Source organism: Schistocerca nitens, chromosome 9, assembly GCF_023898315.1.
Source record: "Schistocerca nitens isolate TAMUIC-IGC-003100 chromosome 9, iqSchNite1.1, whole genome shotgun sequence".
NCBI lineage: Eukaryota > Metazoa > Arthropoda > Insecta > Orthoptera > Acrididae > Schistocerca > Schistocerca nitens.
This window is the reverse complement of record NC_064622.1, coordinates 133018975-133040919: the sequence shown is the minus strand read 5'-3', so window position 1 is coordinate 133040919 and position 21945 is coordinate 133018975. Positions and strand designations below refer to the sequence as shown.

At 37.0% G+C, this 21945-nt stretch overlaps 1 protein-coding gene across 1 annotated transcript in view; it reads left to right on the top strand.

The window, feature by feature from the left end:
• Window positions 1-21106, top strand: part of LOC126204054 (serine protease gd-like) — a 145106-nt gene extending 124000 nt beyond the window's left edge. The window contains exons 7-8 of the mRNA XM_049938477.1: window positions 6961-7117; window positions 20684-21106. Of these exons, the coding sequence (XP_049794434.1) occupies window positions 6961-7117; window positions 20684-20895 (369 nt within the window). The 3' untranslated portion in view covers window positions 20896-21106. The remainder of the gene's footprint in view (window positions 1-6960; window positions 7118-20683) is intronic.
• Window positions 21107-21945: the final 839 nt, after the last annotated feature.

Below are 21945 nucleotides of genomic sequence, written 5' to 3'. Positions count from 1 at the left end.
AAAAGTTGTTGCAGCAAAGCCAGTCTGTTAAATGTATAGTACTCCCATGTGCATTCTGTAATTAAATATGGCATAATCTTCTGGGGCACTGCAACAACAAATAGTAAACTTTTCAGGGTGCAAAAGAGAATATTAAGAATTATTGAAGGGGTAATCAATTGGAAATCATACAGTCCCATAGTTTAAAAAAATGTCAATTCTTCCTCTTCCTTGTAATTTTATCTATGAAACATCAGTTTTCATAAAACAATATATTGATAGACACCCAGATATCTCATTAAAAAATGAAGACATACATTCATACAATACAAGATAAAAATCTGATCTTCATATGAAGCAAGTGTGAGCATCAAGGTGGCCAAAAGGCACTCTACATATCGGGATAAAAATTTACAATAATCTGCCTAACCACATTAAACCAGCAAATAAGCTCAGTAGTTTTAAGGCTAAACTAAAGGCATATTTAATTGATAATTGCATTTACAGTCTGACAGAGTAGCTAGAAACCAACCAACAAAAATAAATATGCATTATGAATATTCTACTTCGTATTTTGTGTCTAATGTTTATTGTATATATGGTTCTTTGCTAGATTACTTCAATATCTTCTGAGTAATAAAATCTTCTTTTTCCAAGGGCTGGGTGCCCCAAAACATGATTATATAAGACAAAAGGGCATGGAAACGTTCAAAGTAAGCAGCTCTTATGGCCTCCTTATGTGTGGTTGATGCAATTATGCTTAAGGCAAATGTTGCAGAATGCAGCCTTTTCTGTAGATCTAGGGTATGGTTGGACCAATTTAGTTTGCAATCTATGTACACACCCAAGAACTTAGCTGAGTCAACCTGCTTTATTTGTTGTCCATTACATTCTACATATGTATCATCTGGTTCTCTATGTACCGTATGAAACTGTACATACTGAGTTTTTTTATATACAGAGAGAGTCAATTACAATTAAACGATTTCAGAATGTCATCAAATGCATTGTTCGCAGATGTTTCCTGGTTGTTCCCTATTGCTTTATCAACTATAAGAAAAGAATTGTCAGGAAATAGGGTGAACTTGCTTAGTGAGTTGGTGCAGTGTGGGAGGTCATTTATAAATATAAGAAACAGTATGGGTCCCAATACCAAGCCTTGAGGCACTCCAGTGTTGACTGTGCCCCACTTGCATAAAGCTGGGGGTCCATTATTGACAGTAATTATTACGCTTTGTTTCCTATCTGTAAGGTAGGATTTAATCCATGTCTCCACTATTACACTTAACCCGTAGTAGTCTGCTTTATTTAGCAGAATTTCGTGGCTGACACAGTCAAAAGCTTTGGACAGGTCACACAGGCTTCCAATTGGTGCAAATTTTCTGTTAAAAGATTCAAGAATTGAATGAGTGAAAGAGAGAATGGCATCATCAATTGATAGGCAAGGCCTGACATTGACTGGGAATGTTACGGCTGTTCAGGTGATTAACAATTCTCCTGTATATCAGTTTCTCAAGGAGCTTTCAAAAACTTGTTAGCACGGATATTGGGTGGTAGTTTGTTACATCAGTTTTTTCACCTTTCTTGAAAAGTGGTTTCACATGTTTTAATCTAAGTGGAACAATACCTTGTTTTAGGGATTCATTAAAAATGTGACACAAGACTGCATTTATATAGCAATGACAGTGCTTAAGTATCTTAGTTGAAATATTATCAACCCCACAAGAGTTTTTTGACTTCATCTCTCTGATTGTCTTATTGATCTCACTGAGCTCACTGATTGTTATCGGGATTATCTGCATCTGGCAAACTCTGGCATTTTTTGCTTTCTGCAGAAGGGCTGTCGCATCACCCACTGAGCCTTCACAACCAATTTTTTTCAGCAGCTGTTAAAAAATGTTTATTGAATATATTAGCAACTTCCTCAGTATTTTTTACAATATTTCCCTCCTAAATTAATTCTATGTCAGTCATGTACTCTACTTTTTTACCACTCTCCCTTTTTATAACTTGCCAGACAGTTTTTGATTTGTTACTTCAATTATCAATTTCAGATGTTACGTACATAGTTTCAGATTTTTTTATTACCCTTTTTAAAATATTACAGTGTTCTCTGTAGTCCTCCTTTTTGACGGGATCATTAGGTAGCCTTAGGAATTCATATAAATTTCTTTTTCTTCTACAGGAAATTCTGATCCCTTTAGTAGTCCAGGGTTTCTGTTTTGCGGCCTGAGGATTGTTTCTCAAGGTTATTTTTGGAAATACAGCTTCAAACAATGACACAAACTCATTAGAGAACAGATTAAATTCTTCATTAATATTCCTCTCCATAAATATAGAGATCCAGTCGATCTGAAGTAAGAGAAGGTTGAAGATTACTAAGTTATCATTATTGACTGGCCTGTCAGTTTTAAAGGAGTGTTTCAGTTTATCACACAGTTTGATATCATTTACTGTAAGCAGCTAACCATCATCATCTGACAGACCACTGAGAATTTGTCTTACAATAATACTGCTGCTTCTGTATCTGTCCAGGAATACACTGTCAATTACGCTCTTACAAGAACTAGTTACTCTATTGGAAAAGATAACTACTGAAATTAGGTTAAATGATTCCATTAGGTGCTCTAGTTCTGCTGTTATTTGTAGTTAAGAAGCTAATATTAAAATCACTCATGATAATTAAATCCTTGTGTTTTGTATATATTTGTTCAAAACTTGTTCCAAAGGGTTTAGAAAGATACATATTTTCACTGCAGGAGCCCTGTAAACTGCCAAAATTATAACTGACTTATTATTTGTGGTAATTTCCGTTCCACAGGCTTCAAAGTGAGAATCTACACCATAAGTACTTACGTCTAATGACTTATATTTTACAAATACTAACAAAGAGATAGAGGGGCTGGCCAGTACTTACCTCAGCTCAGTACAGCCGATAGATACACATAAAACAGAACTGAAAATTTAAGTTCCTAGCTTTCGGAACAAATGTTCCTTCATCGGGGAGGAGAGAGGGGAAAGAAAGGGAAGAAGGGAAAGGAGATTCAGTTACTCACAACCCAGGTTATGAAGCAACAGGCTCCACAACTGTTGTACTTGACCGTGTGGAGTATGTGGCAGAAGGACTGCGTCAACTCTCTGACACCTCAACCTACGAAGCTGTTACCCAGGGCCCCATTCCCTCCATCCAGACTGAGCTGCAAAAAATCCTAAAAATCCAAGGTCCCTCACAAGGTCTCACAACGGCTTCCATAGACTTACTCACTCCACCTGAGCCACGTACCCCTACCTTCTACCTATTACCCAAAATCCACAAAGAGAACCATCCTGGCCGTCCCATTGTAGCAGGCTTCAAAGCCCCAACCGAACGTATCTCAGCTCTGGTAGACCAGCACCTACAACCTATCACCCGCAGACTCCCATCCTACATCAAAGACACAAACCACTTCCTAGAACGCCTCAAATCCATTCCCACTCCTCTCCCACCTGAAACCTTTCTTGTCACCATAGATGCTACATCCCTTTACACAAACATCCCACATACCCATGGTCTCTCTGCCCTTGAGCACTACCTCTCCCAATGCCCACCCAAAGATCTTCCAAAAACCTCGTTCCTTATCACACTTACCAACTTCATCCTCACCCATAATTACTTCACTTTTGAGGGCCAGACCTACAAACAAATCAGGGGAATGGCCATGGGAACCAGGATGGCTCCGTCCTATGCCAACCTCTTCATTGGCCGCATGGAGGAGGCTTTCCTGAAGACCCAACAGCTGCTTCCCCTGGCCTGGTATAGGTTTATAGATGACATCTTTGTGGTCTGGACTCATGGTGAAGAAACACTCCTTAATTTCCTCCATAACCTCAACTCCTTTTCGAATCTGAATTTCACCTGGTCCTTCTCCAAAACCCAAGCCACCTTCCTGGATGTTGACCTTCATCTTGTTGAATCTCACATCCACACCTCTGTCCATATCAAACCCACAAACAAACAACAGTACCTTCACTTTGATAGCTGCCATCCTTTCCACATCAAACGCTCCCTTCCCTACAGCCTAGGTATTCGTGGAAAACGTATCTGCTCCAGTGACGAATCCCTCAACAATTACACCAATAACCTGACCAGTGCTTTCCTCTCCCGCAACTATCCTGCAGACCTTGTCCACAAACAGATTTCCCGAGCAATACATTCCTCCCCGTCCAACAACAACGTTCCTACCCCCAGACCACACAGAAGCATCCCCCTTGTCACCCAATATTATCCTGGCCTCGAAAACATCAACAAATTACTCCGCCAGGGATATGACTTTCTCAAGTCAACCCCTGAAATGAGATCATCCCTTGACAAAATTCTCCCCACACCACCCAGAGTTGCCTTTCGTCACCCCCCTAACCTCCGTAACATCCTTGTTAAACCCTACAATATTCCCAGACTACCTTCTCTACCCAGCGGTTCCTACCTCTGTAACCGACCCCGCTGCAAAACCTGCCCCATGCATCCCCCCACAACCACCTACTCCAGCCCCGCTATTGGCAAAACATACACAATTCAAGGCAGGGTTACATGTGAAACTACACATGTCATTTATCAACTGACATGCCTGCACTGCACAGCCTTTTACATCGGCATGACAACAACTAAACTGGCTGAGCACATGAACGGACACAGACGAACTGTCCGCCTAGGAGATGCCCAATACCTAGTAGCGGAGCATGTCCTCCAGCATAATTCTAGGGACCTAGGAACCTGGTACACCATATGTGCCATTTGGCTTCTCCCACCCAACACCAGTCCCTCTGAACTGCGGAGATGGGAACTTGCACTCCAACACATCCTTTCATCCCGCCATCCCCCTGGACTGAACCTACGTTAAACAACCTCACTCCCATTCACTCTTCAGTCTTCTCCTCTTTCCCTTTCCTCTTTAGCCATTCATGCATCTTTTCATCCTACGTAGTTGTGTTTATCTCTCTACTATATATCTCTTTACTTCTGTATGCATCCTCTTTGGTTTGAAGCTGGCACAGTACTTACAGTAGAATATCTTTGGCTTCCCTCTGACAACCATGCCCCCATCCTTGCTACCCTCCCTATTTTCTTTTTCCCTGTTGCTTCATAACCTGGGTTGTGAGTAACTGAATCTCCTTTCCCTTCTTCCCTTTCTTTCCCCCCTCTCCTCCCCGATGAAGGAACATTTGTTCCGAAAGCTAGGAACTTAAATTTTCAGTTCTGTTTTATGTATATCTATCGGCTGTACTGAGCTGAGGTAAGTACTGGCCAGCCCATCTCTTTGTTAGTATTTGTTTCACATCTTTATATGAGATTTTCCATTAATCATTTAGATTTATATTTTACATTAGTTTTAACATATATTGCAGTCCTTCCTTTCTCCTTTATAGTACTACAACAGCTAGCTGCTAATGACTATCCGTCAGTTTGAGGCATTTGAGTTCCACTTGTTACATGGTGTTCTGTCAGACATATTACTGGTGCATGGCTTACAGATTCATCAACATTAATGTCGAGATTTAGAAGCTCCAGTTTGCTTCTGAGACCACTGATGTTTAGGTGGAACACACGGAGTTTACTGCTAATGGTATTTCTTGGTTCGTTGTTACGTTTCGATAGCTTAGCATCTCCCCATAAACTCAGACTGTTTGGCAAATTATTACACCTCAGATTATCACCAGTCCTAACACTTAGCCCAAGAAAGGCTTATAAATAGATTTCTGATGTTCATCGAATGATATTGACCACATGATTACCTCTTAAGACTTATTTCCTACTTCACTGAGCACTTTATTCACCACAACTCGTTTTCCCAGGCCATTTAGATGCAGTCCATGAATCGTGCAAAATTGGCAGCCAATATTGTTTATATTCACTATAGTAACACTTTTGAAGTATTTAGCAAATGATTCATATTGGTCATCAGCTACGCTCATTTCATGATTCATGCATGACCATTGTGGTAGATCATGCCGTTGCAGGATGTTGAGAACAACAACATTAGTATAAGTTAAGTGACTCAACCATTCCTTTAGTTCCTGACAAGCATTTGATATTTCGTTTTTAAAGATATCGTTCAATCCTCCAATTAGCATAATCTAATCATTAGTGGATAACTTACCGACCTCTGCCGAGTTGACATGTTTCCTCATTTCAGTTAAACCTGCACCTGGCTTGATGAATCCCATAGCACCAATCATTGTAGATGCCTCATTTAGTATATGATAGTTGATTCTGGCCCAGTTTTCTTCTTGATTTTTCTTCTTTGGAGCTTAGAGATAGTGGGTGATGGTGTTCAGGAGTAGCTGCATGTTGATCAGACTGATTACCTTCAGAGCTGTTATTCACCTTAGCACTACTTATTTGATTGTCTGTCGCATGCCAATTGAGTGTGCCTTTGGCGATATATCATGATGAAAGGGTTTCATCACTGTAAACACTATGATCCTTACAACTTTTTTTCACTTGTATGACTGGCAAGCACTTATTTGTGATGTATATATCAGAAGTCTCAGAGAAATCTGGGCTGTTGTTCTTATTGAGTCTGCATAATTCACTCTTCCGCACTTGTACATAATGTAAATTATTCTTTAGTGAGGGTACTGGTTTGCCACATTGATAATGAAATGTGCTTTTGTGTATATATGTAGGATTAGGAGGACTAAATAAATAAAAAAAAGTCTTTATGTGGATCATTCTGATATCTAGTATTGATTCCATTAGCTGAGCTGAACTGAGGTTGAGCTGTTCATTTGAAGAGAAGGTGTGTTAGTACTGGAGGAAAACAAGGGCATACCACAGCCAGTGCCATGTCTAATGAAGCAAACCAACTTTTGGGTTGAGAACAGCTTGTTGTTATCTTGATCTGCTTAATGCTTGGATTTTTACTCTAATATTTAGTTATTAAAATAATATTTTATTGTTAAAATGTTACATGTATGTAATACGACATTTTAATGTTACATTAGGTTGTTGGATGGGGCCGGGATGAACTGGGCAACAGAGTCACTGATTTACCGCGCAAGGTAAATGTTCCTATTGTGTCCAGAGAAGACTGCATAAACAGCCGGAAGGATTTTATTTTCCTCGCCAATGAACGGACGTTCTGTGGAGGCTTTCGGAATGGTTAGTGCCACTAGTAGTTTCATCAGATCAATATAAATTGAGGTAAAGACATATATAGGAATTGAGTCATGCAAACACTGGTAACATGTAAATTGGCTCACTAACGTCTAAGCAAATAACAAACATTAAATGAGGTACTATGTAAACTTCAAATGGATGAACTGCAAGCAACAGCTGATTACACTTTGTGACATAATATGGTGGATTCTTCCCTCTGTGAAGTTTTTCTATTCCCATAAATAGACAAGGTTTTTTCCTAAGTCTCTATCTTGTTTTCAATATGTTTATCTATTGGCCTGTGACAGTCACATGAAAGTCACAACACATTATTTAGATTTAATTTCACTTGAATTTATTGTTTTTTTTGGTTGTTCTGTTTACCTAGATGTAATTGATTTCCATTAGGGCACTCATAATTTTAAAATATATAATTAAAATATGTTAGTACTACAGTTCACAGCATGCAAAACCCTATGAGCTAATCAGTATATTTGAGAAAGGTCACCCCTGCCAACAGAAAGCTAAGCATTGTGACTTTTCAGTAACATATTTGAAATGACCTAACACTGATTATCCTCTGAAATACACACATGGCATGTGCTGACACCACAGTATAAAGCACATGTAACAATTACCATATTACATAGTATTACTTAAATGACTACATATTTTGAATTACAATAAATGCTTATAAAACCTTGGCAATTTGAATACCAGATTCATTACTGTAAAATATGATGACAAATCTGATATAAACATAATTTCAATACCAACACATCTTTAGACTGAAAAATAGATAAATACCATTTGTAAACAATTAGTGCAGAAAAGAGTTACTTTATATTTTAATTATACAGGTGTTTTTCTGACTAACATCCTCCCGAGTCTTTAACATAATATCAGCAAATTTCTACAGTCATATGTTTGACAGAAGTTTCCTAATTTTCTTTCAAGTTAATTTTAAATTGTTATGATGCCTTCTAGAACTTTCCAAAACCAGTTTTTAAAGAAAAGAAGAAGAATTTTGGTATCTGCTGGAGTAATGTTTAGTATACTTCATTTACACCCTAAACATACATCAAAATTGGTAGACAACCACAGTTCACAGTAAATACAAAAGTTTAAATAATTTTGTTAGTTGTACTGAGTTCTTCATTAAATTAATGGGATCAGATTCTACACCAGTCTGTACTATTACATGGTTTGGACAAGAAGGAAACAGAGTAACTACCAAAGAGGTGATGAGTGAACTCGAGGTGAAATGCAGTTTACGGTACAACTTGACTAGAAGAAAGAAATGGTTTTAAGGATACATTCTGAAACATCAGAGAATAGTCATTTGTTTGAGAAGGTAAATGTGAGAGATAGAAATTGTACAGGGAGACCAAGGGTTCAGTATGGTAAGCTGTTTCAGATGACAGTAGGATGCAGTACTTCATTGTAAATGATCCATGGTGTGGAAGGCTACATCAAAGAAGTCTCCACATGGTAGACTGTACAATAAATACAAAAAATTTGTTAATGAGAATAACAGAAAGAAAACAACTGTTTTCATCCCTAAACTCTGATATTAATGTTGTGCAATAGTTGCAGAGCTTAAATGTTTAAGATAGTCTGCAACATGTGACTTTCATTTCAAGTTATTATCAATATAAACATCTAAGAATTTAGATATTCTGTTTCAGTTTCTTTCATTCGTTAGTTCTAATGAATGAGAATTGCCTGTATTGTGTTTTGTCAGAGTTTAGTGGCAGTCTTTTCACAGAATTTGTAAATAATCAATTAATTATTAAGAATAAGTATTTACATTTTCAAGTGCTGAAATTTTTCAGTAGGTTGCACTGTCAGCAAATAAAATTATTTCTGCTTCTTGTACATCGACAGCTCAGCTTTGAGTAACAAGAAGGACAGACCAAATATTGACCCCTATGGTAAATATTTAGTGATTGTTTCCTGTTCTGAAGAGATGTGTTTCATTCTGTATGCCTCTGAGATTTTTAATGTGACACTCCAGTTTTCATGCAACATAATTAAAAATAGCAAACAATGGAAAATCCAGGATGGAATGTAGCAATACCAGAGAAGGAAAGTTGCTACTCAACACATAGAGGAGAAGCTGAGTCGCGACAGGCACAACAAAAAGATTCACACAATTAAAGCTTTCAGCCATTAAGGCTTTTGTCAGCAGTGCGCACGCGAACGCGAACGCGCGCGCGCGCGCGTGTGTGTGCGTAAATGCAACTTGCACATACGTCTGCAGTCTCAGAGAGCTATATTTATTTTCTATGAACAAAAGGTTATGACCAATATTACAACCTGCATTTTACACGCGCGCGTGTGTGTGCGTAAATGCAACTTGCACATACGTCTGCAGTCTCAGAGAGCTATATTTATTTTCTATGAACAAAAGATTATGACCAATATTACAACCTGCATTTTACTGGTGTGAGGTCTAGTGAGTATTTAAAATAGCAGAATGAATGGAAATACACATTTTTACCCCATTGCCACAATGTTGTTGTTGTGGTCTTTAGTCCTGAGACTGGTTTGATGCAGCTCTCCATGCTACTCTATCCTGTGCAAGATTCTTCATCTCCCAGTACTTACTGCAACCTACATCCTTCTGAATCTGCTTAGTGTATTAATCTCTTGGTCTCCCTCTACGATTTTTACCCTCCACGCTGCCCTCCAATGCTAAATTTGTGATCCCTTGATGCCTCAAAACATGTCCTACCAACCGGTCCCTTCTTTTTGTCAAGTTGTGCCACAAACTCCTCTTCTCCCCAATTCTATTCAATACCTCCTCATTAGTTATGTGATCTACCCATCTAATCTTCAGCATTCTTCTGTAGCACCACATTTCGAAAGCTTCTATTCTCTTCTTGTCCAAACTATTTATCGTCCATGTTTCACTTCCATACAAATAAATAAAAAATTGCATTCTGTCAGTTTGATTTAAATTAAAATACAAAATTTTTATCTTCATCACATAAGTAATTCCAAGTGAATACAGAATACTGTAGAATAAGTGGTAGTACACATTTTAACCTGTGATATAAATAGGTCTACATTTTATCATTATAATTTATGTTGGGAATACACAGTTTTGTCTTCTTAACATACCTAAAAATTTTCTTTTAAGACTTTCTTATTTTTGTTAAGTGGTTTCCTCTGTTTTCACTCAAAAGGATGCCTTATTTCTGTAGGAGTTCATTCACTTTATAAAAAGTTTGTTCTCTGAGGAATATTTTTAGTTTCTTTTTGAATACCTATACTTTATTAATTTTTTTTGTCTCAATGGGAAGCTTGTTGTAGACTTTTATTCCTGACTCCATTACTCCCATATGGAGTTTTGTGAGAGTTGTAGAGCCTTGGTGGAAATGTTTCCCCTGTCTTGTGTTATGCTTGTGAATGTCACAGTTCTGGAATAATTCCTTGTTGCTGGCTACAAACATCATCAGTGAGTATGTGTATTGATTTGTAACAGTAAATACGAGGTGGAATCCAAAGTTTTTGGGACTGGTGCTGCCATCTGGAAAGTAGGAGTAGTAGATCTTTGCACTGCTAAATGGTGAGAGCTACATATCTGATGAATTAGTGTGTGGAGTGGCATTCAGCTAGGAGAATGTGTTACGTGTCCACAGTGATTTCTGTAGTACTCTGTGTTTGGTGTGTGGCAATTTTACGATGGATCTGTGAACAGAACAGCGTGTGTGTATCAAGCTCTGTGTGAATCTCAGGAAAAGTGCTATGGAGACCCTTGCAATGATTCAACAAATGTTTGGGGGACAGAGCACAAGCTGTACACGTGTGTTTGAGTGGCTCTCCAAGACCCAAAAAGCGAGAGAGGTGAAGAGCAAAGTGAAGAGCAAGATCATCATGAATTCTGCATACTACTGTGACGTTTTGTGATGGCTCCATGAAAACGTGCAGTGATGACGGCCCAAAATTTGGCGTCAAGGGAACTGGCTGCTGCATCATGACAATGCGCCCTGTCACAATTCCTTGCTCACCAGGACCTTTTTGGAAAAAACAACATGGCAGCTGTGCCCCACCCACTGTACTCACCAGATTTGGCACCTTGTGACTTCATGCTATTCCCAAAACTGAAACTCAAGTTGAAAGGCTGTCGGTTCGACACACTAGAGAGGATTCAAGAAGCATCGTTGGCGGTGATAAACACCCTCAAAGAACAGGACTTCCAGAAAACATTTGACCAGTGGCAGAAGTGCTGGGACCGGTGTGTACATGCAGATGGGAACTATTTCGAGGGTGGTGGTGACCATTAGTCCAAAGGTAAGGTTTTCAACAGATGGCAGCACCAGTCCTGAAAATTTTGGACAGCACCTCGTATCCTAAAAGTCTTAAAAGACACCTCTGTAGGATGTTCTGTTAGAGACCCCACATATTAACCTCACTACTCATTTTTGTGGTTTGAAGACTTTTTCAACTCCTGCAGTATTTCCCCAGAAGACAATACCATGGGAGAGTAAAGAAAGGAAATACGAAAAATATGCAAAAGCAATATTTCTCTGTCAAGGTGAGAAATAGTTATCAGGGCAAAGCATGCTGTGCTAAGTTTTTTGACCAGTTGGTCAATTTGCTCCCCCCATCTTACCACAATCAGATGTTTCAGACAAGTCACAGGAACACCAGCTGGCAAAATTTTGTCATTTATGTTCTGCATAATTTGATTTGTGAATAAAAAAAATAGCAAGTTCTGTAGAGAGATGCTTTTGAAGTCCAAATTGAGACTTGCTGGTTACCTTATTTTGGAGGTGTGATGTGACCTTATTTTGGAGGTGTGATGTGGTTTTTTGCATTTTATAATCTTTCCAGTATCTTTGAGAAGTCACTAGTATCTGTTTTGTTACATTTCTAGTAAAGGGGTCTGACAATAGCACGTCAGTCTGCATGGTAATACACACTGTGATTATGATGTATTGCATGTGTGAAAGAATAGTTTTTCTATATGGTAAGAACAGGATTTTAATATTTTAAACAATATATTATAAACTCTGTGAGAGTATTGAGAGATTGCAGGTCACGGAGTAATTGTAATCTACCCATTGGTACGTGACATTTCTTCTTGCATGTATTCCATTGCTTTATCTCTTGAACTGTTTATGCCAGTCTTACAAACTATTTTAGGAAGTATCATTATATACATTGGCTACCTCACTGCTATAATTTATTATTTGGCTCTTTTCTCTAATAACTGATTTTCTGGTTTCCCATTCCATTATTGCCCATATTGATCTAATTGTATTATCTGAATTATTAATTTTAGACATTGTATAGAATTTTTGGTAGCCTTATCACTTTCCATAAAATCAGTCCTACATCTCTATTTGTCATAACCATCAAATGTATCAGTCTGTGTGTCTGTGTGAGTGAATGTGTGTACTTCTGCCAGAAAAAAACTAATGCTCAAAAGCTAGTGTGAAGGCCATTTTCTATTAAGTGTTTATGTGCTCCATGCATTGTTTATGGGTTAGTGGTTGCCTTTCCTTTATTTTATGCATTGTCCTAAACAATTCATATTTCTTTTACTTGTACATGGTTTTTTAATTCCCATTCTAAAGTAAGGCTTCTTTATATATATGTCCACATAACATAAATCTGCTAAAAAAGACGTTGGAGGCAGAAAACTGGGAAACAATATATGCAGCTAAAGATGCAAACACCAAATGGAACCAGTTTTTTCTTTATTCAATTATTATTATAATTTTACATGTCCTGTTAGTAAAGGGCTTGTCAAACAGCAACAAAAAAAGAAAAGCTGGGTGACTGGAGAAGTAATCCACGCCAGAAATAATCTGAGAGTGTATTATGACCTCTCCAAACAAAAAAAATACTGAGGCCTACAACACACTGTATAAAATAAAAAAAAAGAGTACTGTAGTTTTATCAGAGAAACTAAAGCATCATTCATCAGGATGTCTATAGATAAGGGAAAGAACTACTCAAAAGGTTTATGGTCTTTCATTAATGAAGAGAGAGGAAAAGTAACAAATTGGGCAGAGGACATCTGCCCACTGATGAGTGGGAAAAGCAACGCAAACCCTCTAGAAATAGCCAATACTTTTAACAAATATTATATCACTGTAGCAGACGAATTAATAAGACAAAATAAAACAAATGCACTAAGTAAATTGTTAACCCCCCCACATACAAATCATACTATGGTTTTCATACCTACAACAGATACAGAACTGACAAACCTAATAAAAACAACTTAAAATTAAACATTCATCTGGCTTGGATGGTGTCACATCACATCTCATAAAGGAATGCAGAGAATGTATATTAAAACCATTGACACACATGCTGAATGCTGCGATAGAAGAAGGTATATTTCCAGATTCACTGAAAGTAAGTAAAGTGAAGCCAATATTTAAGAAAGGGAACAGGGATGGATTAGGAAATTACAGGCCAATATCATTGATCTCAACATTTGCTAAAATCTATGAAATGATAATAAAGAATAGAATTGTAAGTTTTATAACAAAGTACAGTATACTGCATTCATCACAACATGATTTCAGAGAGGGGAAGTCAACAAAAACAGCATCAACAGATATAATTGAGCACATTCTTAATTTACTTGACAGGCAACAAAAGACTTGTGGGATTTTTATGGACCTATCTAAGGCATTTGATTGTGTGAACCATTCAAAATTAATGATGGAATTATATCAGTATGGAATTAGAGGAAAATGCTATGACATACTTAAATCATACATTACAAATAGGAAACAATGCACAGAAATCAGACATACTAGTGAGGGAAATATAACAAACTATAGATCAGAATTGCAAACAGTTAAACACGGTGTGCCGCAAGGGTCTGTGCTTGGGCCAATACTATTTATACTCTATGTAAATGACTTCCCTAGCTATATAAATCAGAAACTTATAATGTATGCCGATGACACAACAATTATTTGCACAGCTGACACAAAGGAGGAGCTTGAGAAGGAAGCACTCCTGAATATCGAAAATGCAAATAAATATTTAACACAAAACAACCTGTTTATGAATCAGTCTAAAACAATGAATGTAGTATTTCAGACCAAGCAAAGTGAAAATTATAATATAAATGTTAATATAAATGGGAAGACTATTAAAGAAGTAACCAGCACAAATTTTCTAGGAACTATAATAGACAAACATTTGGCATGGGAGGAGCACATAGATGCACTGTGTAAAAAGATAAACAAACAGATCTTTATCATGCATAAAACAGCTAAGACTGTGGATGATAAACTCCTCAGATCAATGTATTTTGGACTTGTCTTCCCACATTTGTCTTATTCAGTTCATATATGGGGAAGTGCACAAGCTGGCTACTTAAAAAGAATATTCACAATTTAGAAAAGGGCAGTGAGGTGCATTGCAAAAATACCACCAAGACAGACCTGTATGCATGCTTTTGTACACTTTAATATTATGACAGTATATTCACTGTACATATACCAAAGCATAATGGTGGTAAGGTCAAGCGATAAACACTTCCTAAATAAAGATGTACACAAACACGGTACAAGAGGAAATGAAAATTATTACATGATAAACAGAAATCTAAAACTGTCTGTTTTTTACTAAACTCCCCAAAATCATTAAAAAAGAAACAGACCTAAAATGTTTTAAAAATCATTTTAAACTATATCTCACAGAGAAATGTATATACAGTTTGAGTGAATACTTAGATGGTGTTTAAATATGTTATATCATTACTGAAATGTACCTTTAAAAATTATCATTTTTGTATGTTGTTTGGATTTGTGTGTATATATAATGTGAAACATGTAATACCATTGTATGCTTATGAACTATTTCTGTTTAATTATTTGTTTCATGTATATATAATGAAATCAAGTTTGATGTTAATAGTCTATTGTATGACACACCCAATACTCTCAGCTGGATTTTCAGCTGGAGTCCATGGGCAAAGAATAAATAAATAAATAAATAAATAAATAAATAAATAAATATGTTACTAGTGCCATACATTGTTTTCTTTGGAAAGCAGCTGTTAAAGTTTGGTAGAAAACATTTATAAACAAACTAAATTTTTAATGTATATTTGTCACATTATAACACATCTCTTAAGTCAACTTCCTGTAAGATTACCATGGAACTTTATGATGTATGTTTATTAATTACTCTATTTTCTATTCTCACTTCATTATAATTAAGTTATTTAGAATAGTTAGTTGTACAGTACGGTCAGAGAGGCCATTCACTACTGTCTAAACATTTATATCATTGGTTAAGTGTTTACCTATAGAAATGGTGTCTGTTAATATACCACTTTTCTGTGTAATTTTGATCAGAAAATTAACAGTAGGACTCAATTTATAAATGTTAAGTTAACACTTCCAAATTGTTTCTTTTATCTGAAATATTCAGAAAATTAGTATTGAAAACTTCACACAGTGTCATTTCCTTTCTTTGGTCTGTTAGGTGCCGTAATAGTGACTCAATTTTTTTCTGAGCCTATTTGCCAGATTCCCACCAGAGATATTATAGTCTAATAATTATAAATGATTCCCCCTGTACTAGCATTTCACCAGCATAAGTTTACAGTTTTGGATCCAAACAGAAACTACTGGTTTCAAAGATTTGAATTTGGTGTTATTTTTAACATATGTGACAACTCCTACATTCTCCATACTTTCCCTGCTGAAACAGGCTGCTAATTTATAATCTTCAGTGTTTAAAAGGTGGAGTTCTGTATTTATGTATTTATTTGGTGCTCAGATTGACATAATACCCTACTTCCTTTTAACATTATATATTGTATAAACAAACAAGTTCATTAACTTCTTTTATTCCTCAAACATTGTAATTCATTACAGTAAACTTATTCAAGCAAGTTTCTTTTTTGTGTGTCACTTAATTTATCTGGACCCCTCCTGAAAATGGGCCGGTATTTGGACTAAAGAAAAAAAAAGGCTTACTTCTCACAACTGTAATGACAGGGATTGTACCACTGATGACATTGACCTCTATTATATTTTCAGCTATCAGTTAAACTAACCTATCTTTCAGACTCCTGTTACCGTGTACGCTGTGTCTGGAACCTCCACCTCCCAATATCTGTGACTGGTGCAGTGTCAATGTGAGCCCAAAGTTAGCAGAAACTCAATCATTTCTTGGTTAACTCATCTTATGGTTACATTTATTCAGTGTTGGATAGTGCCACAGCAGAACTTTGATACAACACAGCATCTAGCTCTTTCATTGTTTTCCATACTAGTCTATTGTCTGCTACCCCTACTATCAATACCTGGACCTCTTTATTTTGACAGAATGACTTAGGTGGGTTTTTTTTTTTTTTTTTTTTTTTTTTTTTTTTTTTTTTTACTAGCACTACAGAAATCAGATCTGTTTCCTAGCACTGCAAGCACACTTCTCACTTCTAAGTGTATGCAAATTTGAACAAGTAAATAAAATCATGATAGTACTTTTCTGTCCTGCATGGGATGAGTAGAAACTATTTATCGTAACTTGATCCAGTGGGTAAACCAAACCACAGGAAAAAAAAAACACATGTTCCTGTAAGTCCGCATTAGGCTGAGTTCATGAAGTGAATGAAGCACTAAAAAGTTCAGTGACGTAGTGAAGTCAGCACAGTAATAAAACAGTTCCAGATCAGTAAGCAGTTGAGACCAGAAACAAACTAAGTTGGGTGTGCAGTGGTGTAATATAAACAGCTACAGTGTATGGCAAGAAATGAACCATGCCGCAAATCTGGGCCGCAGATTCAGCAGCAAATATTTGCCACCAGTTGCCACCATATGATGTGCATATCTTGGTGGTGGCTCTGCTTAAAACAGCAGCCACTGTCGGATATAAAAAATACAATACACTGAAAGGAACATGTAAGATGGTTGGCATGAAACTCATGGGCCTAGAAATGGAAGTTAGATTGGTTTTATTGAGAGTAATCACTACTTTATTTCAGAGATGTAGCTACTACAACAAAAGAGAAAGTTTAGAAGAGTAACGAATTTAAGTTACAGAATTACTGAGTCTTGGCTCTTGGTGGTGTAGTTCGGAAACAAGGTAAACATTAGCGACAACTTGCAATGTTTGTCATGACAATGTCTGGGACTTGGGATCTTGCACTAGGCCAACATAGATGCTGAATAAAACCATCATAAAAGATATTGATGGAACATGATTAATATTTTGTAGTTCCAAAAATTAAAGCTAACAAATATTAAATTGAAATCAATGTATAGGAAGCCTACTACATGAAGGTGGATTGGATCATCAATTGGTACTGTTCGTACCTCATGCTTAACAGCATGCTAAAAAGTTTGGACAATAAAAAGATGCCATATTTAATTTATGATGCGAAACAGATGTGTCTGGCAGTAAAGGAAGCCAGCACAGTTGGAAAGAAATGTTTCAGGGCACACTTGGTGGTAAAGAGGTGCCAAAAATAACTGGGCATGAAATGGGTAAAATAGTCACCTGGTACATCTGGCACATACTTGCAACTACACTGGACTGGCGTGCACTGCACTCACTTATTAATCCAGTGTTGATATCAGAGAGGACAAACTGGGCATCCAGCATCAGTCTTTACTGAGATCTGCTTGAGACTGGGCCATGGAAGACATAGTAGAGTACCTTTTGCATACTGGATGGTGAGAATCTATGGTAAAATAGTTCTGGATATGAAACTTCATAGATAAAATGAACTCTGGTGAGGTGTAGTAGCTAAAGTCACAAGCTACATGGCACTGTGAGAACTGAACTGCCAAGAGCGTGGTTGGGAGAAGTTGACTCATTTAAGCAGAAGCAAAGATTCCTTCTCATGACAGTTAAAGAATACAAGGTTTATGGAAAGCAAGGGGATCAAAGGTGTACTTGCAGCAGAAGTTACCAGCGTGGGCAGTGGAGTAATGTGATGATACGCTAGCTGACAAGAGCTTCGCTGATCACTGATATTCGCTGATCACTGATATTCGCTGATCACTGATATTCGCTGATCACTGATATTCGCTGATCACTGATATTCGCTGATCACTGATATTCGCTGATCACTGATATTCGCTGATCACTGATATTCGCTGATCACTGATATTCGCTGATCACTGATATTCGCTGATCACTGATATTCGCTGATCACTGATATTCGCTGATCACTGATATTCGCTGATCACTGATATTCGCTGATCACTGATATTCGCTGATCACTGATATTCGCTGATCACTGATATTCGCTGATCACTGATATTCGCTGATCACTGATATTCGCTGATCACTGATATTCGCTGATCACTGATATTCGCTGATCACTGATATTCGCTGATCACTGATATTCGCTGATCACTGATATTCGCTGATCACTGATATTCGCTGATCACTGATATTCGCTGATCACTGATATTCGCTGATCACTGATATTCGCTGATCACTGATATTCGCTGATCACTGATATTCGCTGATCACTGATATTCGCTGATCACTGATATTCGCTGATCACTGATATTCGCTGATCACTGATATTCGCTGATCACTGATATTCGCTGATCACTGATATTCGCTGATCACTGATATTCGCTGATCACTGATATTCGCTGATCACTGATATTCGCTGATCACTGATATTCGCTGATCACTGATATTCGCTGACTCCTGCAGTCACGGAAAGTGAACAAAGTAAATCACCACAACTCAAATCCCTAGTCAGTGCGTCAATATCTTCTATTACCTGACCGAGGGTAGCACTATCTTTTACAGTACTTATGATCTGATACATCGATCATAGTTTTTCTTACTGCTGTTCACCCAAATCCCACTCATGGCAGCTATGGCATGATCTCCCTTTTTCTACACAGCTCAGCTTGTGACACATCTCTTAAATTCTTATTAAATGTCAACAGTGCCATACTTCAATGTACAGCTGAATGAGGCTTCTCCTCTTCAACAAGTTAGAAGCTAGATCTGTTCTGGAGCTCCCGTTTTGCCTTATTCTGTTACCTTTTCCCACATCCCTCCCTCCTCTCTCCTCCCCCCTTCCCCAACAATTTAACAATTTCTGTAATTCAGTTTAAATGTCCTCAGTTTATGGCTGAAGGACACAAAACTTCATTTTCTGTTCTTCAGTCTTCATATCTTTTAAATATACTATGCATATTGATGAGGGAGCCTCATTTAGAATCCTGTTTTCTGTTCCACTCAAGGTAAACTGCAGTTCACAATCTGTGCACATCAGTGTCAACCTATTAACTAATATGCAGCAACATGCACATTTGTCGCACATGCTCATATTGTTACATAAGGGGCAATTGAAAAGTTTGTATTTGCAAGTGTTGCTGCAGCATACATGCAACCCAGCATGACTCTGATGCTGGTATGTAAGAACTGATATGTAGGCAAGAGCTAAGTGTGGCCTTAGAATGGAAACTTCCTGATCACCCCTTCTAAATAATTGCAAATCTATATGCATTTCCAGATATTAGTGGCCTGTTACACTTAAGTTTATATAACAGGTAAGCATAAATCAATTAGGTCCACCAACTTTATAAACTGAATGTCCACACATAAGCTTAATCAAAATCAAACCCGCAGTAACTCCTGTAGGTTACCACAAAATTCTTGACAACTTAGCCTTTTAAATGAAATACAAATGCAAACAAATAAAGCCGCATGGAGTTTATCCTGTTTCATCATAAGCAAATTTAAACTGAGTGTATGACTTTCTTTCTTAAAAACTTTTCACTTGCAATAATTAATATGAGTGGAAAAGTGAAACTTTTATTATTTGAACTAGAATATGCACTAATACACTTATTTACTATGTAATACAGAACAAAGTAACTAATGATAATTAATTAATAACTTAACATTATGGTAGCATGAAATGACAGGGTGTCATATGGCACAGGCAATCACATACACAATATGTCCTGGGTGGAATGGCCAGTTTGACAAATGCAGTCATTTAAAGCAAACAAGTTTCACGAGGACTTATGCCCTATTTCAAATGGTGTCTAAGATAGAACACAATTACTGTCATTGTGTCAACATATTACAATAATGTAGAAGGAGTCAGGATGAACAATTTTATATATACCACTTGTGGTTTATCAAGTTGAGAAACTACCTAAGCTATAGCATATGTATGTCATATATTTTCAGTATTTTCTTGTTCTCTTCATGCAGACGATTAGTCCTAGAGAAAAAATGAATAGGACCTTTTGTGCTGGAAATTTAATGTAGCTCAATTTCATACTGAGACACATTTTTGCTACAGGTCACAGTTTTTTATTTGCGCAAGAAAAGCATACCAAAGTGACATAAAATGTGTTACATCTCGGAAACCATTTGTATTAGAGGATATGTCCATGAGTAGTCTTGCTACAAACGAGTGTTCTTGTCATATTGATCATTTCTCCTGGACACCCTGTGTAGAAAGATATGTTTCCCTTTCTTTGCTGTGTATGTGAAGCATGTTACAAATTTCTTTGCCGTCACTGATGCAGCTTATGCTTTTAAGAATATTTTGTGACGTGTACAACTTTTGCTTTCTATTGTCAACAGAGACAGGGCCCTGTTCGGGTGACAGTGGAGGTGGTCTCTTCCTTCCCTCTGATGGAGAAAGTGGAAGACAATGGTTTCTGCGTGGAATTGTAAGCCTCTCTCTGCGTGATCCTGAAACGGGAAGCTGTGACTTGAGGCAATACATTGTCTTCACAGATGTTGCACAGTTCCGGGACTGGATTTTGAAAATAATGCAGAAACAGGTATACTGACCATAACAGAAGTGTGATTTACTTCTTATGTTCAGGTGATCCTGAAAACTAAGAGACAATAGTGACTGTTGATCAAACCTTCAATGCACTTACAATATTATGAAGAAGACAAAAACCATGATAGTGGTTACATGCTGTGCTGTGACGTGACAACTGATAAAATATATCAGTAACTGTGGGTGATGTGTTTAGTACTGTCTATGTTCCAGGAAGAATCTGATGGCAGTAGCAGTTTAAAAGAAAGTACATGTGCCATACAAAGTACAAAAGTTGATGGAACCTATGGATAGTGCTTTGCCATACATGTTAATAAACTGAAACCTACCCGTAATTCTATAATAATTACTTAGTGTGCACATCTCCATTTGATTTACTATAGAAAAAAAACCTTTTTGTGGCCATCTAGTTACTAAACCTTACTACAGACTATAGAGACACTGCAGAACATTGAATTCAGCATGTATTGTGCAAATTTTTAAAAAATTAAAGCCTCATAATAATTACATTACTTAAATTTCACTGTTGGCTGGCTGCAAGTGATAATTTTGATGCACAAAAATTTGACAATTTTACTACAAGCAAATATATTTTTGTAAACTATTTTTTACTGAGATTTATTTTCTACTTGCTACCAGAAATCAACTAAAAATACTGATATCTGTGAGCAGAGATGCAGAAAATAGAATGAAAAGACTGTAGTAAATCCAGTCACGATATCCTAAAGCAGAATATTTTTCATATATCATAGCATAACCACTAAACCTGATTAATTTTGTTTTACAATCTATAATTAGTTACAAATATGACAACACAAACTGTAATTAAGTAGTTTTCTAAAAACCTTGATATTAAGGAAACCATCCAGGTGTTCAGCACAGAGGATGGATGCCAAAAAAGAGGTTGGCAATTCTTCCTAAGCTCAAGTATGTTGGATGTGGTGGACAGATGGATATAAAATTGTTGAGTGCTAAACAGTGTGGTCTTCAATCCTCTGTTTCAAGATTGTGGTACTGTTATATGAGTAGCCACTCTTGTTTAAACAGAAAACAA